The 24,912-nt window shown below is 41.6% G+C and overlaps 1 protein-coding gene across 1 annotated transcript in view; it reads right to left on the bottom strand.

Annotated features, from left to right (window-relative positions):
* The window catches only part of LOC149458721 (circularly permutated Ras protein 1-like), an 85,073-nt gene that overhangs the window by 44,361 nt on the left and 15,800 nt on the right, over positions 1–24,912 (bottom strand). Inside the window, exons 6-14 of the mRNA XM_089681806.1 lie at positions 22,505–22,573; positions 21,895–21,957; positions 19,027–19,167; positions 17,263–17,340; positions 11,228–11,310; positions 5,170–5,349; positions 3,151–3,210; positions 1,405–1,494; positions 1,041–1,192 (exon numbers count right to left, since the gene is read on the bottom strand). Coding sequence (XP_089537932.1) covers positions 1,041–1,192; positions 1,405–1,494; positions 3,151–3,210; positions 5,170–5,349; positions 11,228–11,310; positions 17,263–17,340; positions 19,027–19,167; positions 21,895–21,957; positions 22,505–22,573 — 916 coding nt within the window. The remainder of the gene's footprint in view (positions 1–1,040; positions 1,193–1,404; positions 1,495–3,150; positions 3,211–5,169; positions 5,350–11,227; positions 11,311–17,262; positions 17,341–19,026; positions 19,168–21,894; positions 21,958–22,504; positions 22,574–24,912) is intronic.

The raw sequence follows: 24,912 nt of genomic DNA, 5'->3' as shown, positions 1-24,912 counted from the left end.
TTCTTGATCTGGCCAACTGTTGTGAAGGGTGTTTTCATCACCAGGGAAAGAATTCTTCGGTCATCCACCACAGTTGTTTTCCGTGGTCTTCCGGGTCTTTTGGTGTTGCTGAGCTCACCAGTGCGTTCCTTCTTTTTAAGAATGTTCCAAACAATTGTTTTGGCCACGCCTAATGTTTTTGCTATCTCTCTGATGGGTTTGTTTTGTTTTTTTCAGCCTAATGATGGCTTGCTTCACTGATAGTGACAGCTCTTTGGATCTCATCTTGAGAGTTGACAGCAACAGATTCCAAATGCAAATAGCACACTTGAAATTAACTCTGGACCTTTTATCTGCTCATTGTAATTGGGATAATGAGGGAATAACTCACACCTGGCCATGGAACAGCTGAGAAGCCAATTGTCCCATTACTTTTGGTCCCTTAACAAGTGGAAGGAACATATGCAAACTGTTGTAATTCGTACACCGTTCACCAGATTTGGATGTAAATACCCTCAAATTAAAGCTGACAGTCTGCAGTTAAAGCACATCTTGTTCGTTTCATTTCAAATCCATTGTGATGGTGTATAGAGCCAAAAATGTTAGAATTGTGTCGATGTCCCAATATTTATGGACCTGACTGTATATGTAGGAAGTAGACCACTATTTTTTCCATATGAGTCTGTTTTTGTTATGTTAAGATACATTTTTTGTGTTATCAATCCCTATGGACGGTGAACGTACTGGAAATTATTATTATTATACAGTATTTATAAAGCACCAATAGTTCGCTCAGCGCTGTACATTACAAAGGGGGACAGAACATGTGACAGAACAATACCAATACAATGCAAAACATGAGGGGATTGAGGGCCCTGCTCTTTCAAGCTTACAATCTTACATTTCTTAAGGTTGCATTTTCTGGAAACCACACCAAAATACAACAAGTAGGATGTTATTTGAACACATACAGTATATGCTTGCTACATGTTTTTAAACATTTGCTGACTGCCTACAAAACATGTGAACTGGCCCTTTTGATACAAAACAAGCATTATTACCTTTCGATTTGGGCCTCCAGCACATGCAGAGTCTCTTCTAATATTTGTGGCACAGGCTGGCTCTCGCCTTGTGATTTTAGGTAATCAGTGTCTAGAAGTTCACAGTCCTCCAGCACTTGTGGCCCTATAGTGCCATCTCCATATATCTTCACCTGGCAAACAAATTACCACCACATACACATCAGTAGCTCACATCAAAGGCAGCACAGGAGAAATCAGAGATATTGCTCACAATACCCTATATAGATATAGGAACATTCAAACATTCACACTACATTCTTATGTAGAGACCCTGCCATCCCTATGCTTCATTCTGTATATTTTATTACATTCCATTGTCTTTGATATTTCTTCTTGAACTTACCTGGTCACTGAAGGTTACAAGTGCTACTCTCCTCCTAGGATGCAGTCTGTGAAGGAAATGAAGGGTTGCACTCAGTCCAGATTTCACAGCCTGAAAGAAAATTATACACAACTAACAATGCAATTCCAATACAGCTGAATGACCAGTAACAGTGTAGATGAACCACCACTAGTTATCTGAACATTGTTTCAAATGTCTCATATTCTTTTTGCTTGTGCAGTGTATAGCATGTTCTTTTCTAAAACCTAAAGGGAACCTATTACCCAAGTAATGGAAACAGTGGCAGGCAGAGTCACCAAGGGGTCCCGTGTAAGATTAATTTTTGGGTGCCCCTCCTATTCAACTACTGGTCAAAAAGAACACTTATTCACTCTGTATTGATTGAAAGCTAGATAGAATTGTGTTATATCTAAGGCTACAAGACAGTGAGAAGGGTCCTTGGACTCATCTGGCACATATCTAGCATTTATAGGCCCCTAAGTTATATAAGGGTCTTGTGCAGCTGCACAGTTTGCACAAATAGCATGTCCATCACTGACTAGTAATATCTAAACTAATGCATACAAAGCACAATGTTCTCTTTATCATATCTGCATGTTAATTGTAATAAAATCTGTCCATACAGGTTAATTTCACTTTTAAAACGTCATATAGCAGAGAATGTCTGCTTGACATTCCCCGTAAATTCTACTGCTATTGAGCAACAGCTTATAACAGCTGTTGAGGTGAAACAGATCTGAAACAGATCTGATTAACAGGCAACATCAGACTATACAGACTCCTGAATGACCTAGAAGTGGGAAACATCCTCTTTCCTTGGAGAAAGGGGCCTGTCTGAGCGAAGGTACCTGTAGATATGAGCTGACAGATGGCCAGTTTGGTCAAATTATCATCTTGTGTATGGGAGGAGCCCACCTCTGCTAGCCATTCATAGTCATGGAGAACAGATCGATATAGTTGCCCCCTCCATAAGCCAGCACCAGTTCCCTGCTGCTGGTCCCCACCATTCTTCAATCCATTAGAAGAAAGTTTAAAGTTCAATAGTGCTGGCCTCCGCTAGCATGAATGACTGCCCATATAAGCCTACAGTAGCTTTAGTCAGTTTCCTACAGGCTGCCATTATACATGAAGATAAACTATACCTTACTAACAAGCACAGTACATTTTATAAAAGTGAACATAATAAATCGCCCCTACGTTAGATGTTTATTTGTTTAATAAAGACTATGTACAAAAAAAATCATAAAAAAACAGTGAGCAAAACACACCTTCCCTGTGGTTTCTTCTTGCCCACTGCACAGCACGCAAGTAGCCATACTCTTTATGTCAAAAAGTGAGCTCTTAGTGCAGTATATATTCATAGAATCTAGTGATTATTTATAAAGAGAGATGGACAAGGACAGCATCTCCATAAATACAAACAATTATTAACAAAGAATTAAAACAAAAATATATTCCTAATAATGTGCTAAATGATGAACGTTAAGATTGGAAATGTATCTCTTAACATCAGTAGAAAAAAAATCTATGATCAGGGGCACACAAGCACTGCATTTAATTAGAAATACAGATATTATGCCCCAGTTTTTAAAATATCTGAATTTTAAATGGTCAGTGCTGCCCTTTCAAATCAGTCACAATCGTATTTTTATTTCTTCATTTAGTGCAGCATGGGTCAGCTGGCTTGGGTAACATGGACAGTTGGAAGAACTTTTGGATACAATTTTGGAAACCAATTGTGTTTACCTCCATTCTTGATTGGTAGATATTATGGTCACTAAAGTTATTAGTTTGATCTTGCGGCACCTACAATAGAAGAATAAGAAGAATAATTAGCCTCATTCAACTGTACTCCTATACTTCACCTATTAATAAAAACTGGTACTCAGAGAAAAACTAAGGCTGTCCTTGCTGACCACCTTCTGTAAATGTTAGTTGCCTTGATGTCTATGGCTTCAATAGTTTAATACAATGAATATTCAGATCAGGAAGTGAAAGGGAATTATGGGCAGCATATATATTTCAAAATTGGAGGCTTAGGCAGGCCACAGACAGTGCAAATTTCTTACCCGCAAACATGGGTTGTCATCCCCCTCGGGAGAAGACAGTGATTATTCCTAGCAGCTGCTAGCGATAACCGCAAGTGAATCTGGCAGGCTGGTTGTACCCAAACTGGTTGATCAATCAACTTAGCACATTCAGCTTGTCCACACACGTTTCAATCTCGGCTGGTTCCTGAGATTCGAATCGTATATGGCCGACCTTAGAATGTATTGAACCCACTAGTCCAACATGACAGCCAAGCAACTAGTGTTTACAAAGGTGGGAAGCTCTGCTATATTCCATACTTTCTCACTACAAATTCCCTTTAAACAACTTTCCCAGTTAAAAACCAAACAACAACATTGTAGATTTAAATGAAATTTCAAACACTGAAATATACAGTGTAGACACATTTGACTTGGTTTTCCATGTCCTTACAGCATTGAAGTAGAACTAAAAGCAATTTGGATAGAGTAATGGAGGTTTTTGTCCTATTGTGGGAGATTGGGGAGATTTCCCTTCACTTCCTGTTTCAATAGCCAAATCAGGAAGTGAGAGGAAATTCCCCCAAATTGAGGAAATCTCTGCTTGTCACCAATACTACTATCTCCATTGGAAGATTTCCTGTTCTGATGGCAACCCAAAGAATGGGATTATCACACTTTCACACTTGGTGTTAGCAGTAAACAGAACAATGACACAGACAGTAATAAAAGCATGGCAGGTCTGCTAATTCCTCTCCACTCTACCCATAACTTTAAAAATTGCCTTTAATTATACTTTAAATGTATGACTTAAAATATCGTAATTGTACAGCATACACAAAACCCATGATTTTGACTTCTTGTGTAGTAAAAGAAAGACTCTTCCCTTCCAAATCACCTTTGTAAGTAACAAAATGACCCTTGTTAGATCACTAAATCTGATACAGACTGCTCATTAAATATAATTGGATTTGTACAGTCTGGTAAAGGTTTCACCAACAGGTGAATAGTGTGATGTGTATAGGGTGTGCCATAAACTGTAAGCCTTTTAATAACTTCTTCTAATAAAATATTTTAAACAGGGCTGAAACATCGGGTAAGTGGCTCTGTGCCCCCTGGAAAAGGCAGTGTGTCTAAATTTACAGAGGAAAGAAAATGCGCTGAAGAGTGGAAACGTTAGATCACATAGAGCACTAGTAAAGGCAACATGCTGCCTTAATTCATAGTGGATACATTTACTAGTAATGGTAGTAAACATGCATTTATATGGATGAATGCCCACTCTGGACACTCAGATTGAAAGAAAGGCAACAACACTGCCCAGCAACCTGAGGGAAGGACCCCAAGGATGTGCCTCCCCTTTCAAAAAAACCCATCTCCTTGTAGCACTAAATGTCTCACAACCATAATACCTCTTCAAGACTTAAAATTACTCAAATGCACCAGTCATTCCCAAAATGGATACACTTTTCCTTGTAAGAATTTATAGAGAAAAATGTCCAAGAGGGGACCTGGAAAGCTCAGCTCATAGCCAGGCCCAGATGTCACGGCAGGACCTGAAGATGGGAAGACAATGCACTGGGGTATCATACAGCAGAAAAAGCCAGCATATGATTCATGCTTGACACAATACATTTTGAGTAGAGTTGAATAGTACGTCTTATTTTTAAAATTGTATATGAATTTTACTTGTTTCCACTGATAGCTTGACTGAATGACATGACTCTGTGTTACTTACCTCTACATTCACACTCATACTCCCCGATATGTCAATGCAGAATATCAGCATGGTGTCATCATCTGTGGTGTACACATTACTAGTTGTCTCATGTAGGTAAAGCTGGTTATTTCCTGTACATTCAAGCTGTGTGTGTTCAGTGATGGAGTTTTCTGTTCTACAGAAATCACAGGTCCATGTCTAGAGAACAAAGTCAAGGGAATGGCAATAAAGCTGAGATTACTGCTTTATATACAAAAGCAAACATGAAACCAGGGCCATCCTTAATATTGATTGGACACTGGGAAAACATTTTCTTGCCCCCTTCCCCCTGTGTAATTTCACTCTCCACCACATATGAAGACTTATCTAAAAAAAACTTTAATAAAGTAAACATAAACAACTGGTCCACACTCACTGATAGGTCGCTAGAAGTTACAGCACATCATTACTGCTCACTAACTGGTTGCTAGAGGTTACTGCACATCATTACTGCTCACTGATTTCCTCACTGCCTGCACACCATACTACAGTAGATGATCAGAGACAGTAGACATACTACAAATGATGGTCAGAGACTTCAGATATGATACAGGAGATGGCCAAAGACTGCAGGCATACTACAGGAGAGGGTTAGAGACTCCAGCCATACTACAGGAGATGATCAGAGACTGCAGGCATACTACAGGAGATGGTTAGAGACTGCAGACATGATACAGGAGATGGTCAGAGACTGCAGACATACTACAAGAGATGATCAAAGACTGCAAGCATACTACAGGAGAGGGTCAGAGACTCCAGCCATACTACAGGAGATGATCAGAGACTGCAGGCATACTACAGGAGATGGTTAGAGACTGCAGACATGATACAGGAGATGGTCAGAGACTGCAGACTTGATACAGGAGATGGTCAGAGACTGCAGACATGATTCAGGAGATGGTCAGACACTGCACCACCCCGTGTACTGCCCACTACACTGCCCTATGTACTGACTGATCCCCTATCCCTGTACTTTGTCTGCTGTACACTCATAATGGTCCTTTCTGAGTGTCCCCACACCACACATGTCATTTACTTACTGCTCTGCGTGACACCAACAATGGGTACAGGTCTCAGACTACCAGCATGGACTGTACAGAGGAGGGCAGAGCAGCACCCCACCCCACTGGTCACAGCTCTGGTTGTTAAGGGCAGAGTGACTGGCTGTTAGGGGGATGTGGAGGTAATGTGACAGCTGGTCAAGCAGTGGTTGGGACCGCAGCCGACCTTTTATGGGCAGTGTGGACTCAATGGGCAGCGGCTTTGTTCCCCACAACAATGACTGGCCCAGGGGCAGCTGCCCCTTTTGCCCCACGTTACAGATGTCCCTACATGAAACCATTATCTGTAATATACCATGAGCATGGAAAATGAATAACTGTGCAGTGTTACATAAAAAAAAGCATAGATCAAAATCTAGTAGGAAACCAAACCGATGTTAAATTAATTAAATTAAAAAGAGATTTTTTTTTAATGTGATTTGTGTTAAAGCGCTGTGTAATGCTCATATCTTATAGAGCAATAATAAAAAAGCAAGTTATATCATATATTGCATTAAATATTTGGGCTGAATCATGCAATTTTGTTTAATTCTCTGACCTGCAGTTTTCCTTTAAAAATCAACTCCGTAATTGGCATTCATGACCTATATTTTCCTCAAAGGCTTTTGAGCAACCCATTGTGCCTAGTGGAAATCTGCACATACGGTTTGGAGTGAGAACCACAAAAATGAGCTGAAATCTGTTATCTATCACTTAACCCAGCGCCTGGTTCAAGTACCTATAGAAGCTGAGTGGGCCGCTATGGTAGATGTTTTGATCAGGCTTCACATGCAACATGAGTATGGAAATGGAGGTGTATGTTCTGCTTATCTAGTTTCACGTATCCAAGTGACAATGTTTAACCCACATTAAAGTATAACTAAACCCAAAACAGTATAATCAGTCTGTATATGCAGTAAAGCATGCTTGTTATATTCACTGTGGAACTTAAGGGGTTAAACCTCTGCATTGTGTAAAAAGGCTGTTTGATCCTGACATTTCTTTCCCCCCCTTCTTGTTCAAATGTCCTTGCTGATAACACAGACTGAACCTGTAGCCATTCTGCACATGCTCAGTTTAGTGTGTATTGCTACAAAGTTTTTTTCTGGGGATAGTGCATGTAATCAGCACAGGGCCAATCAGCACTTTCCAGACAGAGGACTCCTCCTACAAGCTTCAACCAGTGCTCAGCTGAAGTCACAAGACTGCTCTAACTGCTGATGAGAAAAGGTATTTAGTAGTTTATATTTACTAAAATAATTGCACTTCCATGTTCTGTGTACTGTGGGAGACCAGAGAGAGTGAATGCAGGGTCTGGGGTTTAGTAACACTTTAAATACAGGTGCAGGGCTTTCGTGTTTCTGTTTATTAAATGTATTTCTATAGTCATCCCATAAAGTGTTATCATTTTTCATTGGACAAAGTGTATAAGTTGAAAGCCGGTAAGGTATTATACAACATGGTAAAAATATTAATGAGGCTTAGAATATGAAATTGAGTTACTAAGTAAAGTTGAATTACCAAATGCTATCATAAGGGGCAGTGTAAAGCTTTAAAGGTATGACCGTTTCATACACTTTGAGGGGGAAAGTTATAAAAACAATTAACAGAGCCATTAATCCAGTAAATCTGCATTTACATTCATTCTGTGAGAGCTGGGCAAAAAAAAATGTTCTTTAGACTATTTTCTCTTCTAAACAAATGTTCAGTAGTAAAATACCACATTAGCTAGCTGGAGCTGTGGCACACAGGAAATGCAGACATTTGTTACATTTATTTGCCGATTCCCTGTAGTGTTCTCTAGAATTGGTATGTCTTGTTACAAAAACGTATCAGCTTCATTGAATAGCCGTAATGCAGTATTTTACTACTGCCCATCATAAAGGAACCTTTGTTCGTAAGAGAATATAGTCTAAACAATATTAATTTTTGCCCAGTTCGCAAAGAACAAATATAGATGCAGATTCACTAGACAAATGGCTATGCCAACTTTTTAAATAAATAGACTCCATAGTGTATGTACAGTTGTGTTCAAAATAATAGCAGTCAGACATCACTAACCTGATCAATCACTGTTTTTGGTAGAAATGATATTTCTACATGGCAAATAATTTACTAGCAGGTGTAGTAGAGTAATAGAAATCCAACAGACCCAACAGTCATGACATGCATGCTGCTGCTTCTGTGTAATTGAATCACTCATTGAAAGGGGCATGTTCAAAATAATAGCAGTGAGGAGTTCTATTAGTGAGGTCATTCATTCTTTGAAAAACAGGTAGCAATTATTGCCCTTATCTAAGAAAGGAAGGCAGCAAATGTTGTACATGCTGGTTACAGTGCATTTCTCTCTGAAATTCTGAGGGAAATGGGTCGTTCCAGACAATGTTCAGAAGAACAGCGTACCTTGATTAAAAAGTTGATTGGAGAGGGGAAAACATATAAAGAAGTGCAGAAAATGATAGGCCGCTCAGCTAAAATGATCGCAAATGCTTTAAAATGGCAACCAAAACCTGAAAGACGTGGAAGAAAGCGAAAAACTACCATATGAATGGATAGAAGAATAGCCAAAATGGCAAGGACTCAGCCAACAATCAGCTCCAGGAAGATCAAAGAAGGTCTAAAGTTACCTGTGAGTGCTGTTACAATTAGAAGACGCCTATGTGAAGCCAAGCTATCTGCAAGAAGCCCCCGCAAAGTCCCACTGTTGAAAAAAAGACATGTGCTGAAGAGGTTACAATTTGCCAAAGAGCACATTGACTGGCCTAAAGAGAAATGGCGCAACATTTTGTGGACTGATGAAAGTGAGATTGTTCTTTTTGGGTCTAGTGGCCGGAGACAGTTTGTCAGACGACCTCAAACACTGAATTCAAGCCACAGTACACTGTGAAGACAGTGAAGCATGGTTGTGCAAGCATCATGATATGGGGATGTTTCTCATACTACGGTGTTTGGCCTATTTATCGCATACCAGGGATCATGGATCAGTTTGGATACATCAGAATACTTGAAGAGGTCATGCTGCCTTATGCTGAAGAGGAAATGCCCTTGAAATGGGTGTTCCCACAAGACAACGACCCCAAACACACCAGTAAACGTGCAACATCTTGGTTCCAGAACAACAAGATTGACATTCTGTTTCTAACTGGGTAAACATTCCATTAGCATTCCAAAACTAGGTGCAACATAAAGTTCATCAAGTTAGATATATGCTTAATGAAACATGCATCAAATCCTTTAGCTCACTACAGGATTCCCACTGTATGGCCCCTCAAGAGATTTTCCATTATCCTTAAATCAGTTTCTTCACTGCATTTTTCTCACAGTGCTTACAAGGCAACTGGGAAGGGGAGCTAACACATTGTTTACCACAGGAAGACTAGAGACAAATTTGGCTAACTACAGGTAAAAACTAGGACAAACATGGTTGCCCAAGCATCATGATATGGGGATGTTTCTCATACTACGGTGTTGGGCCTATTTATCGCATACCAGGGATCATGGATCAGTTTGAATACATCAGAATACTTGAAGAGGTCATGCTGCCTTATGTTGAAGAGGAAATGCCCTTGAAATGGGTGTTCCAACAAGACAACGACCCCAAACACACCAGTAAATGTGCAACATCTTGGTTCCAGACCAAAAAGATTGACGTTATGGAGTGGCCAGCCCAATCTCCGGATCTTAATCCAATAGAAAACTTGTGGGGTGACATTAAAAGTGCAGTTTCTGAGGCAAAACCAAGAAATAGAGAAGAACTGTGGAATGTAGTCCAATCATCCTGGGCTGGAAAACCTGTTCACAGGTGCCAGAAGTTGGTTGACTCCATGCAACACAGATGTACAGCAGTTCTCAGAAACAGTGCTTATACAACTAAATATTCATTAAGTGATTCAAAGGAAAGCAAAATCTTCAAACAGTTTTCAGTTTATATAGTGAATGTTTGAGTTTGTAAAGAAGAATACAAACACTGCTATTTTTTTGAACAGTCTAATATTCACTTTTCTTCCATTTTTTTAGAGGAACAACACCAATTTGATATATTTTTCTTCATGATTTGATTTGGAATAGAATGTGTAGTGTTCCTAATGCATTTGTGTGTATGGAAATAAAAGCTATTAGAAGGATTTTGAGCTTTATTCACTTTTTTCAACACACTGCTATTATTTTGAACACAACTGTAAACCCTGACAATCAACTTCTTTTTTTGGACTGTTACATATTTTGCACCATGTTACATATTGTATGTACTTGTATTTAGGGTGTAACATATAACATGATGGAAATGGAAGCCCCCTGGCCCCCCTTCCCCCCCAACCATGGCAGATAGATTTGTAGATCTTAACACTCCCTGCAGTTCTCCAACTGAAAACTCGTACCTTAGCAGGGCCAGGGAGCTAAATTAGGAGTATGCAGGAGCCTGACAATGCACTTATAATTCATTGATCATGGAGCAATACTTTGCAGGGTCCTATGCAAACAATAGATAAATGCATATTTTTTCTACAGCAAATACTTTATATGTGAATGTAATATTTTTTCTAAAAGATGGAATTACTGTTTAAGTGCAGTATACAATTGAAAGCATTTTATTATTTCTATTCAATAAATCATGCCAGAAATTAACTTCTGGCATGTGTAGACTGCAGTTATATCTTAAGTGGTGCTTTTAGCTGTACGCAGTTCACCCCCAGAACACCTCCTCCCTATGTTATGGTGATAAGAGGGGATGTGTTTCTGTAGTCCAAATGAGATGCAAGCAGACCAGGATTAGTATGCTGCTCCTCCACAAGTACAGTACAGTCAGTTATCATTGTCACCCTAAAATGTACTGGTAGGATTACCAGGTAGAAATAAAGGGAAAAAAAACTAAAAAAAAGGAAACAAATGTAGTCATCACATCTAAGGACTGGTAAGTTGTATTATATGTAACATTGTTTTGTTCAAATAAAAAAATTTAAACTGAAACTGCTCTGTAAAAAATGGAACTGTTGTGTTACCTTGCTGTCTGCTACATGACTGAGCTCAGAGAATGCGGCAGAGCAACTGCTGCACAATAATGGAAATCCCATGTTTTCTATGCCTAAAATAACAAACAAAAATGTCACATAACAAACAGTGTTGGGCTGCAACTGTAAAAACATTGCTAGTATATAAAGTATAAAAAGTGTGCTCAAGAAAAATGTAATTGTTACTATTATTTTTATTCAGGATTTATAGCACCAACAGCTTCCACAGCACTTTACAAAATAATGGGGAGTAGTTACAATACAATTCAATACAAGAGGGTTCAGAGGGCCCTACTTGTAAGGCTGCATTCACACTTGAGCAATTTGTAGCTTGAATCTTCAAAGATGCTCAATCTTAAAAAAAATCAATGTACTCTATGGTGCCTGTTCACACCTGATTGCATGAGCAGGCACTATGGAGAACAATTGATTTCTTAAGTTTGAGTGTTTTTGGAGCTTCGAGCTGCAAGCTACAAATGGTTAAAGTGTGACTGCAGCCTAAGAGCTTGCAATCTAAAAGGATGGGTCAAGTGATACCAAAGGTAATAATTGTGGAGGTCAAGCTGATGGGGAAAGTAAAAGTACAGTGCATTAGGTGGAGGAGGGATAAGATTCCCTGAAGAGATGAGTTTTGAAGGTTCACCTAAAACAGACATAGTAGGAGACGGGCGGACTGACCATTTGGAAACTCGGGCACTGCCCGAGGGCCCGGGGTCAGTAGAGGGCCCCATGAGATGCCCCTGGTACCTTTTTCATAGGCTTTTTTGAGTTTGGGCAAGGACACAGGGGCCCTATGATCCCCTATTGCCCGGGGGCCCCATGAGTTGTCAGTCCACCCCTGATAGGAGATATCTGGAGAGATTTGGGTAGGGAGTTCCAGAGGATGGGAGAGGCTCTGGAGAAGTCATGGGGTGAGCATAGGAGCAGGAAGTGACAAAGGAGCATGAAGTCCTAGAGCAGGAAGTCCTAGGAGGAGCAAAGAGGATGGTTTGGGTATGGGAAGGTTTGGAGACAAGGTTGATGATGTAGTTCAGTGCAGAGTTGCGGATGGCTCTGTATGTTTTTGTAAGTATTTTGAATTTTCTTTGTCGGACAAGTGGAAGCCAGTGAAGGGATTGGCAGAGGGGCTGGTGAACACTGAAAAGTTGATAAAGTGGATGAGTCTTCCAGAAGTATTCATGATAGACTGAGTCAACCTGAGTCTAAACAGATCTGGTGACAATAAACTGATGGCAGAGGTGCACGATATGAATAGATCAAGTTTCTCAGTGCAGTTACTTTGTGGTTTCTGTGCATATACAGTATATATGTAGCACTACCCTCTTAGGAGTTGTCGATTTGGGTCCCCCTATAGTCCTGCACAGCCAGGCAACACATATTTTTCACACAGACGTGCATCCAGTAGACAGTAAACAGCGCTTGAGCTTGTTATTTTTTGTAATTATATTAGGGGATGAATAACTTGGATGAGGTAAGGGGTGTATGGGATTCCCAAGGGAATGGCAACTCAGGACAATCTTCCTGGAACTATGTACAAGTCTCTTTTAAAACAGCAAAATTATCTTCTTGGAGGGCTAGCCATCCTCTCCTAAAGTACCACCTCAGACCCCAGATGCTTTTCTATCTAGTTGCCTGAAGGATTTCCTGAGCAAGGGATCCAGTGCCTGGCACTGCAGTGTGAAACAGTCCTGGGTAAGAAAGCTAATCCAGTTTCCCACTAGAGTGCCTCTTTCCCCTTACTGGCCCAGGGGGTGAAGGTCTACTCACTCAGTCCTTTCTCTGTGAGCTGCTGGGTCAGTGGCTGCTCTCAGGCCTTCTGCTGGACCACTCCTTCCCTGCCGCACAGGTGGTCCTCGCTCTGAGGGCCAATGAGGTACTAAGCTTCCTGCTTTCCAGCTCTACTGCCTGTAGCCCCTTCCTATCTGGCCCCCCTCCCAGGCTTCTGCTCTCCAGCCTCTCACTTCATCTTCCACCCGCACTCTCATGCTGCTGAGCATGCGCTCTCACATTTAAGGGCTGCCCTGGCCCCATGCCAAGCCTCCTGCTTGGGGATTGGCCAGGGTCCCCTAAGTGTGCAGGCTAGCCTCTCCTCACCCCAACACTGCTTCTAGAATCTTCTTCAAGATTCTAGAGCAGGGGGGAGAGGTATCAGAGAACTGACCTGCAGAGCCTCTCAGCCCTGACCTAAAATAATCCTGTAGCTCAGCCTTTTTAGCTGAAAAACCTACTCTAGCTCCCCCTAGTTATCTAGGAGAGTGCTACATATATATAATTACACACAAGTAGATGGTAGAGCATTTTTAGTAAGTATAATTTAGTCAGTCACAATGGGTTGGGGGGATACAGATCTGTACTCAAATACCTGATATAAGCCAAAAACCCACTTTCAGCTAATAAATAGATTACAACAGTCTCCAAAATATAATAAGTGTTGAGAAGCTACAGTAATAGGCTGATTCATGAAAATGTGAGCACAAGCTTTTTCTGCTTTCAACCTATCGAACCTATTGCTTCATTGTTTTGTTGCTTTGAACAACTGCGCTATTTTTCTACTTCATGAAATTTTAATATATTAACCCCAATAATAAAACCAAACTTTGTCCCTGCATCTGAGGTCTGATGAGTGAACTTTACAGACAAATGGGGGAATTTGTGCTGTGGGCTGTTTACCTTACTGGGGAAGATGTTTCTACTGGAAAGGGGGTATTTTTGCTTAAGGGGGAGATGTGTGTCAGTTACTCTTGATTGCACTGTGCACTACATACAACTGACCCCCTGCACACTGCATTGGATACTATTGATGTCTAAACTCTGCGTTACTTAATACTGACCCTTGAACTCTGTTTTACATACTCCTGACTTGTGGGTTACACAGTACTGACCCCTGCACTGTGCATTACATATTACTGACCACTGCACTCTGCATTATACACCCTTGTCTCCTGTACTCTGCTTTACATACTCCTGACCTTAGAATTGTCCATTACTTACTCATAACACTTGCACCCTATGTTAATTACTCCTGACTCCTGCACTGTGCATTACATGCTTAGTGACCTCTGCATTTTGTGATATATACTACTGATCTCTGAACTTTGCTTTACTCCTTGTCTCTGCACTCTTCATTACAAACGTCTGACCTCTGAACTCTGCATTGCACACTACTGCCCCCGACACTCTCTGTTACTATTGACATCTGCACTCTGCGTTACATACTACTGATCTTTGAACTCTGTGTTACTCCTGCCCTTTGCACTCTGTCTACATACTACTGAGCTCAGAATTCTGCATTACTTACTCCTGACCACCGAACTCTGCATTACTTCCTACTGACCCCTGCAATCTGCATTACATACTACTGAACTCTACATTACTTACTAATGACTCCTGAACTTGTTGCTTACACCTGACCCTTGCACTGTACATTACATACTACAGACCTCAACACTCTGCATTATTTATTTCTGACCTCTGCCGAATGCACTACATACTACTGACCTCTGATCTCTGCGCCAATTTATCCTGACCCCTGCACTGTGCATTACATACTATTGACCTATGAATTAATTACTCCTGACGTCTGCAGTCTGCGCTATATACTACTGATTCAGCATTACTTACTCCTGACCTCTGCACTGTATGTTACATACTACTGACCTTGGCACTCTGAATTACTAACTTCTGATCTCTGCAGTCTGCTTTTCATAGTTCTGATCTCTGAACTCTACATTACTCCTGCCTTCTGCAGTCAGCCTTGCATATTACTGACCTCTGAACTCTGTCACTTACTACTGAGTCCCTGGAGTCAGCATTACTTATTACTGAACCCTGAACGCTTCAAACTTATCCTTAGTTTTTAAAGGGTACTGGCTAGGTTATCTTTAAAAAAAAGTGTGCTGTACCCTGCAGATCTTTGATCTTTTCCATTTTGTTCAGTTAGATCTCCACCTCTCCAGGGTTACATACTGTAGGTTGTTGTTCAGGGACATATCTAAGGTAAATAGTACCTATGACAAGCACTGAAAATTGCACCACTGTCCAAACAATGGATACCCCAATTCCTGTTCTCAGAACATACATACATGCTAGAGCTGCTGGGCATGTAAGGTTGGTGCAAAATAAGGACTGTACAGCACGGTGTATAGAATGAGGTGATGTGGAACATAAAATGTACAACAAGGTGTACAGAATTAAGCGGTGCAGAAAAGGGAACATACAGCATAGCATACGGAATAAGGCAGCGTGGAAGAGGGAACGTATATAGTATGATGAATGTGGTGGTGGGGAAGCCGGAAAACGGAAGTTGGAAACTGGAACTCGGCTTCACAATGAGTCTTGGAGCGCAGCCGCTCCATTATTTGTGCTCGCCACTCTCCGCTAAAGAATTTCTCCTCGCATTTGGCAAGCAGCTTTTTCAAGCCCTGGCATATGGCATAAAGTGGTGTGGAATAGGGAACTTACAGTATGGCGTATGGCATAAAGTGGTGTGGAATAGGGAATGTACAGCATGGTGCATGGTATAAAGTGGTATGGAATAGGGAACGTACAGCATGGCGTAGGGCATAAAGTGGTGTGGAATAGGGAACGTACAGCATGGCGTATGGTATAAAGTGGTGCGGAATCTGGTATAAAGTGGTGCGGAATAGGGAACGTACAGCATGGCGTCTGGTATAAGTTGGTGCGAAATAGGGAACGTACAGCATGGCATATGGCATAAAGTGGTGTGGAATGGGGAACATACAGCATGGTGTATGGCATAAAGTGGTGTGGAATAGGGAACGTACAGCATGGTGTATGGTATACAGTGGTGCAAAATAGGGAACATACAGCATGGCGTATGGTATAAAGTGGTGCGGAATAGGGAACGTACAGCATGGCATATGGTATAAAGTGGTGTGGAATCTGGTATAAAGTGGTGTGGAATAGGGAACGTACAACATGGCGTGTGGCATAAGTTGGTGCGAAATAGGGAACGTACAGCAAGGCGTATGGCATAAACTGGCCTGGAATAAGGAAAGTACAGCATGGCGTCTGGTATAAGTTGGTGCGGAATAGGGAATGTACAGCAAGTCGTATGGCATAAACTGGCCTGGAATAAGGAACGTACAGCATGGTGTATGGTATATAGTGGTGTGGAATAGGGAACATACAGCATGGTGTATGGTATATAGTGGTGTGGAATAGGGAACGTACAGCATGGTGTATGGTATATAGTGGTGTGGAATAGGGAACGCACAGCATGGTGTATGGTATATAGTGGTGTGGAATAGGGAACGCACAGCATGGTGTATGGTATATAGTGGTGTGGTATATGTTCCGTACAGCATGATTTATGAGGAGGTGTGGAACATTAAATGCACAATCATTGTATATGAAATAAAGCGGTGCAAAATAAGGAATGAGGCGATGCAGAACAAAGAACACACAAGCGTGGTATATGAAATGAGGCAGTGTAAAATAGGGAACATAGCATAGTGTACTAGCAGAGATATTTTGTATTTCAAAAGAATAATCCCATGCAGACCTCCATTGCTGTGGACCCGCAAATTATTGCAGTGACAGCTTAGCTGATTGGTCCCCTTGTCGCAGCAGTGAGGAGAGGTGCTTTAGTTGTGTGCTGTGCTACATTCAGACCTCCCACCAACATAGACCTGCAGTAATTGCTGTGACAGACAGCTCTGCTGATCGCTGCTGTCACATGTAAACAAGCAGCCAGGGCAGAGGAAAACTTCCACTACTCATTTCTGCTGGGATCTTTGTTTGCATGTGACAGCAGTGATTGGCTGTGCTATCTGTCACTGTGAGGTCTGAATTGGGGAACATCTTAATAAAAGGGGCAAAAACGTCCATTGTTTCCGCTCACATGATGCCCAGGGTATGAGCTCTGTCACCCATACCCTACATTCGCCACTGATTGCGTCTATCCATTTGGGGTTTTTTTTCATGATCCAACGCTAGCTGAAAGATGTCAAAATCGTATGAAAATTGCTGTATGTGTGGCCAGCATTACTCTTGTGTCCACTTACCTGGATCCACTACCATCTTGCCAACACTCAGAAGTAGTATATTGCAGTTAGCTGGCAACCTTTGTTCTGGAGGAAGGGCTACAAGAAATAACAATCAGTAACAATTAAAATGTAAAACAACTGTAATAAAATCATGTTTAAATATTATCTAATGCAGAGCTCAAAAAATAATAAGTTAAAAAATAATAGCCAATTAATAGATAACATAAGAATAAATGTTATCTGGAGCTCTGCCCCATGGTGCGACTTTTCCACCACAAGATGCCCTCAAACTGATAGCCAGCATCATTCAACCTGCTTCCTCTGAGTCCAGACTGTCCTGGACATGCCCCCTTCCTACAATTGGGCAGTAAAACCAGGAGAAGTTCAGTGATGGGTTCATCGTTCTGTCACTCTCTTTCCTCCTCCTATCACCATACTCCATGTCAGCGTATGAACGGATTGGCTCCCGCTGCTGCTCCTTCTTCTGCTGAACAGGGACTGCAACAGGCTGTGACCTGGTCATACTTAGGTACTTACATTGCTTGCATTTAAAAAATACATAAAGGGCCAATTTACACTTTGTGGAAACTAAAGTAAAAGTTGTCCTTTAGCCCTGGTTCATACCAGTGCGGCTTTTGAAGTCACACAAAGTAGCGCGACTCCGAAGCCGACTATTCAATGTGACTTCAATGTGGCTTTCTGACAACCTGTGCAATTTCATTTAACAGATGTCAATGCAAGGTGCAATAAAGTCACACATAAATAGTGCAGGAACCTTTTTCAAAGTCGCTTCAACTTCCATTGCACTGATATGAATGGTTCTATTGCTGTTAATGGGGTGCAACTTGTCATGCGTCTGACAAGCCACACTGGTGTGAACCAGGACTAAATGATAATGAAATCAAATAAACATGCAGGGGCGGACTGACAACTCATGGGGCCCCCGGGCAATAGGGGATCATGGGGCCCCTGTGTCCTTGCCCAAACTCAAAAAAGCCTATGATAAAGGTACCAGGGGCATCTCATGGGGCCCCCTACTGACCCCGGGCCCTCGGGCAGTGCCCGAGTTTCAAAATGGTCAGTCTGCCCCTGTAAACATGTATATACTAGATATACAACCAACAGCCTTTTTCAGGCGAGTCGTTCAATGTGCGGAAAACGTAACAAAATGCTCATTATCCCCTTCCTGCTGACCATGTGGTAGTCAATCATGGTGATCACATGATAAAAAAGCCTACCTCTGCCTCCTGGTGTTTAGAACGTCTTAAAGGGCCAGGCGGCGGAGGCAGGCTTTCTGATCATGTGACCGCTATGGTTGGCTGCCACATGATCGGAAAGCTCCCAGTCACAGGTAGAGATCAGGAGCTTTCCACTACCTGCCAGTAACTGTGCTGGGAGCGCTCTCAGCACAGCATTGTTTACATTTAGGGTGTATATAGGCGGCCTCTCTACATTAAAGCCCACTCGCCGAGACGCCACAAATATGCGTACGGCTGGCGGGAAAACATCAAACCAAAAGAACCAGTTCACACTTTTACATTCTAATGTGCAAGGATTTATACATGGATTTTTTACACAATTTGGAGCATGTTCTTCATGAATTTTCAGGAATATAGGGTACCTCCTGTATTCATATGAATATATTGTGCATTTGTGAACATTTGGTCAATCCAAAGGCATAGTAGCCCATTGGCACTGCTGTAGATATATAGTAAAATCCTGCCTATACTTTATGTCAGACAACAGAAGTATTGTGCTAAAAAAAAGGAGGTCTGACTGCACCTGGTAAAGGAGTCAATGGACGGGATGGGGTCCGAGGTGGCATCTTCTGCATCTCTAGATCTGCAGGCATTGCCGGTAGCACATCCAGATAGAAATCGCTGTAAACTGGCTTGTTAGAGGCTATAGAAAGCACAGGTATCACTGTGAGGAGAAAAAGATATGAATAGGGTGTCATTTATGAATCCATGTAATGAATACCACAACACCCACCACGTTACCAAGGATATTTACAGTATTTATGCAGATCTAAAAACTGACACTTAAACATAGATATTACTAATTCTTTCTGCCACCAGTTTTTCCCCAGAGTAACTCATCCTACCCTGCCGCAGATGTATACTTACCTGCACCTATCCCACAGCCTTGGCAATGTTCACAGTCCGTGGACCTAATCTTTCTGCTGGCTACAACTGTGCTGCTGACCTTCACAGACTTCCTGAGTTGGGAGACAGCCCCATAAAAGTCTGTTGGGATTAACTGCGCAGACAAAGCCAGCCAAAAGTACATTTCTGTCTCAGGATATGAAGATTAACCACTTCAAGTCCGGACACTTTCACCCCCTTCCTGTCCAGGCCAATTTTCAGCTTTCAGCGCTATCACACTTTGAATGACAATTGCGCAGTCATGCAACACTGTACCCATATGCATTTTTTTGGCATTTTTTTGAGACAGATAAAGCTTTATTTTGGTGGTATTTATTCACCACTGGGATTTAAATTTTTTGCTATATAAATGAAAAAGTCCAAATATTTTGAAAAATTTTTGCAAATAAATAATCTTTCTTCATACATCTTGGCCAAAATGTATTCATCTATCTTTTTTAGTAAAAATAGTAATAGCCCAAATTAGCTTATAACCAAAAATTATAATTAAAAAAAAAAGTTTGTACATTTTTATTAAATTTTTTTATATTATTTATGTTTTTTTTTAAAAACATACTGTCACCCTAGCAGTACAGTGTCACCATTTTTTTTACACTGATTTCTTTTACACCCATAAAGGCTATAAAAACAATAATTTCTCCTTCTCTTTGGCTGCATTCTTGCAGCCATTGAGAAATACTGTGAGAGCTGTGATTGGTCACAGCTTGTCACATGGTACAAGACTGTTGTGAATAGCCTTGTACCATGTGACCTCTGTGATCATCCACAGATTTCGCTAGTAGTAAGCAATGATGTCAGAAGTGACATCTTGTTTACTACTGTTCATGTGATGACTGATTGGCCAATGAGTAATCACATGATCGGGACCTCACACAGAGGTCCCGTACAGCGATCGGTGGTGCTGCGTGCTCCTAGGGAGCACGCACAGGCAGGAAAGCGGGAGGACATTTATAAATGGCCACCCGCTCCTGCACTGCTCCCGTCCAGCCGTTTATGTACATGGGACGGATGGGAAGTGGTTAAGGTAGGCAAACAGTAGGATAATGGTCAGTATACAAATGGTATGGGGTAGGAGAGGTTACTTTAGGGCCCAGGTGCCCAACACGCAGCCCACAATATGGGGCCCATAGGCTAATGGGCACCAGTCAAAAAGCAGAGTGGCAGCGGGGAGCCGGGCACTGTAACACTCTCTGTGTTCCAGCACTGAAAGAGACGGAGCTATCTCAGCCCACAGTACAAGTAAAGTCCCAGCCTGGGAGAGAGAGAGAGAGTGGTGCAGGAGAATGTGATGGGTAAGTGATCAACAATGAGATTAACACTTTCTTCCGTGCCTCCAATACAGAGAGAACAGTAAACACTTTCACTGCCACAACAAGCAACATGGGGGTAAGGAGGGGTTAAAACTTTTACTGGCATGACCACCAATATGGAGGGACGAGCTATTGGAGGGGGTTAACACTTTCATTGCCATGATCACCAGTGCAGGATAGGGGGTTAAATAATAATAATATTGCCATGACCACCAATACATAGGAAATAGGGAATTTGACACATTCAAGCCATGACCACCAATATAGGGGATAACTTTCACTGCCATGATCACCAAAGTGTGTGTGGGGGGGTTGGTTTAATTTCTACTACCATGGTCACCAATACAGGGGGAATGGGAGGGTTAACTTGCCATGACCCCAAATGAATCAGAAAGGGATGGGGGATTAACTTTCACCATCATGGCCACCAATATGGGAGGGGGCATTTTTATGACCATGATCATTATATATATTATTTCCATGCCCACCAATAGGAGGACAATGGGAGGTTAACACTTTCACTACCATGACCAACAATATGGGGGGGGGTCACCTTTACTGCCATGATCACCAGTGCTGGGGGTGGGGTTTAATATTATTGCCATGATAAGCAATACAGAGGAAAATGTGGAATTAACACTTTCACTGCTATGACCACCAATATAGGGGATAACTTTCACTGCCATGACCACCAATGCAGAGGCAGGAGGGAATTGACTTCCACTGCTATGGCTACCAATATAGGGGGAATGGGAGGGTTAACTTGCCATGACCCCCAATGTATGAGAGGGGGATGGGGGTAACTTTCACTGCCATGACCAATTTCGGTTGTTGAGTTGCGAAAATGCTCTTCTACTGTGCAGTTCTCTGGAAGTGTTAGGGGCCGCTCTTGAGACCCTCTATAATTTTCCAATTGACCAACAACTTTAAGTTGTGAAGAAAGAAAAAGGATAAGTATGCTTTTACAGTATACTTATTTGTTTAAAGTGTCTGATTCTTCGATTGGGAGGAAAGAAGTAGCCACATAAAAGGAGAATGTAGCACTGTAAATGGGAATGAAAGGAGGACCACACTAGGGAAGGAAGTAGAGAGGTGAGAGGTTTATGTTTAATAGGATAAATTGCATTTAATATCTTCAACATCATAACATGAAACATGGCTTTGGATGACCTTACCAGAAGCTCGATGTACTGTTGGCTTCCTGTATTGAGTAGAGTTTCCCAGGTCTGTGGAATCTGCTGATGAAAGATCCATGTAAAGGTGACAATCTTGATATGTTCCAGAAACATATTGCATGTTTCTGGAACATGAGAGCGCCTGTACCAAGACTCTGCAGACAAGGACTGGTTTAGTAATGGATGATTAACTTGCAGCTACTGTAGTGGCATCACAGTTGGACTGTGATTGTTGAATAGTGGAATGGGGATGTTCTCAAGCGCAGGAAGGATATTTAGCCCCTGTATGGTAAAACTGATATTGCAACACCTACAGATGAAACTGCAGCATGACCATGAAATTTGAGAGGCATTGTATTTCATTGGCTATTTTTCAACCTATGAAACACATTAACAGTATTTGTGTATTAGTACCCAGAGGAAACCCACACAAGCACAAGGAGAACATGCAAACTCCATGCAGGTGGTCTTGTGGTTGGGATTCGAACCAACAACTCTGGTGCTGCAGGGAAGGAGTGTGGACTTTTGGATTTTAGGACCCAAACAGAACATAAAATAGTGTAAATATCCGGTTAAACACTACAATATTTTTTTTTACTTTTCTGCTTACCATTAGCTTTCATGGGCGGACTGGGGACTTCCTGATAAGCATAGTCATAAACTGCAGATTTGGAATAGCCTGCATTCAAACAAAACAAGAAATGTAAGATGTAGTTTTCACCAGGGGCCCATTTGTGCAGACTGTACACCTGCACAAGGGCCCTTTGTAGTTTTTTTGTCTGTTTATTGTGTATCGATTAACAGCTCCATACAATTAAGTCATGGCCAGGTCCAGGTAATAGTGTATCAGTTAGGTGCTAGACCCCCTCTCATTGTCACATAGACCCAGGGCCGGATTTACATCTCAGAAGCCCATAGGCAGAGAATTTTGAAGCTAACACCCCCCCCCAAAAAAAAAAAACACAGTAAGACTGACTTTTGTTTTCTTTATAAAATATTTTTATATAAATAATTTGTATGTGTAAAGAGGAATGCTGTGGAGTTTGATGTAAAGGGGAACACTGCAGACTTTGATGTAAAGGGTAAGTCTGATGTACGGGGGTCTCTGGTCACCAGAGCTGTCAAGCCCCATTCACATCTACATATAATGGGAACTCCCGATCCCGCACAAGTTATTTTTTTTTCACGCATAGGGCAGCCCTTTCACTTGAATGGCCTGCCCTATGTGCAACAATTGCCCCAAAGAAGCTCCAGAATGTTTTTAGAGTGTGGTGTGTTATTTACTGTGCTTTATGGTGCATTTGCAGTGTGTTTCTGAAACGCATGGCAAAGCATGTATTTTCTGTGCAGTTTGCCATGTATTTGGAAACACACAGATGTGAATGGAGCCTCACTGTTCTTATGTAGACAAACCAATTTCACTTTCATGCCCCACTCACCTAGCGTAGTGGGAGCGCACGTTTTTTGCTCATTGTTCCCATGGCATGCATAAGGGAGCCTGTTGATTTCAATAGTAGTTCATGGGACCAGGGGCGGACTGACCATTTGGAAACTCGGGCACTGCCCGAGGGCCCGGGGTCAGTAGGGGGCCCCATGAGATGCCCCTGGTACCTTTTTCATAGTTTTTTGGAGTTTGGGCAAGGACACAGGGGCCCCATGATCCCTTATTGCCCGGGGGCCCCATGAGTTGTCAGTCCGCCCCTGCATGGGACATTTTAGCGTGGTGCAAGTTGCACTTTTTTACTCTGCGTTTTACTGTGCTTATCACCCATTTTTTCATGTGGCAAAATGTGTGTTTGCTTCTGTGTTTGGTGTGGTGTTAACAATCAATGGCACTGAAAGCACAACTAGTTAGTTTTAGGTGTATAAAGGTGGTCATGCGCTATACAATCTGATTGTACGTTATCTGTACAATCTCGTTTAGATTAACCAAAACTATATAATAGTAGGACACACCATCTATCCAATCATTCTGTATCCAATCAGGCAAGCCCTTGCACTACACAGTTGGTGGAAGAATTTTGTACAATCAGATTGTATAGTGTATGGCCACCTTTATACACCTAAAATGAACTAGTTGCACTTTCGATGCCAATAATTGTTAATGGCACCTCACATGTTTTGCTGTGTGAAAAAACGAGTGTCAAGTGTTGCAAAACATAAAATAAAAAATGTGCAAAGCACAACATGCCAAAAGTCTCGAGCTACATTGCTAGATGTAGGGCAACCCATTGAAATCAATATGCTGTGCTATGCAATGTCACAGAAAAAAACGAGACAAAAAACCGTATGGTCCCACTACACTGGGTGTGAATGGAGCCTGAAAGTGAAATTGGTGTGTTTACACAAGAACAATGAGGATCCATTCACATCTGCGTGATTCTGAACAAAAAATGCCTGCTTTGCTGTGCATTTCAGAAAATGCAAATGTTAATGGCACCCCAAGAGTGGATAGTAAGTGCATGTTTGCCATGCGTTTTGTTGCAAGACAAACGTGCTGCAAACATACCAAAAAGCCAGATAAAGAAACTGCACCACATCCCACTCAAAAAAGAGTTCTGGAGCTTCTTTGGAGCATTTGTCATGCATAGGGCAGTCCATTCAAGTGAATTGGCTGCCCTCTGCGAGATAAGCAGAAAAGCTCCAAAACGCCCCCCCCCAAAAAAAAAACACATACAGAGATGTGAATGAGGCCTGACAGCTGAGTGTCTCCATTCACTTTCTCCTATGTACATGTATAAAAGTGGCCATACACTATACTATTTGTTTGTACAATCTCTGTACAATTTCCTTTAGATTTACTAAAATTATGGAATAGGCGGTCCCACCTATCTATCCATTCACTCTGTATCCAATCAGGCAAGCCCTTGCACTACATCAGGGGTAAAAATAAATTATATTCATGCTAGGTCATAAATAATAAAACTTAGGTAGCCACTGGATAACTATGATACTAGTTGAAAAAGACATAAACAAAAACAACAGCGCTAAAAAAAAATACAATCAATATTGCAAACT

The sequence above is a fragment of the Staurois parvus genome, unplaced genomic scaffold (assembly GCF_062004578.1).
Source record: "Staurois parvus isolate SC_StPar_1 unplaced genomic scaffold, SC_StPar_1.0 ptg000279l, whole genome shotgun sequence".
In the NCBI taxonomy this organism is placed as follows: Eukaryota; Metazoa; Chordata; class Amphibia; order Anura; family Ranidae; genus Staurois; species Staurois parvus.
The sequence above is the reverse complement of the archived record's forward strand: the minus strand, read 5'-3'. Positions and strand labels throughout refer to the sequence as shown.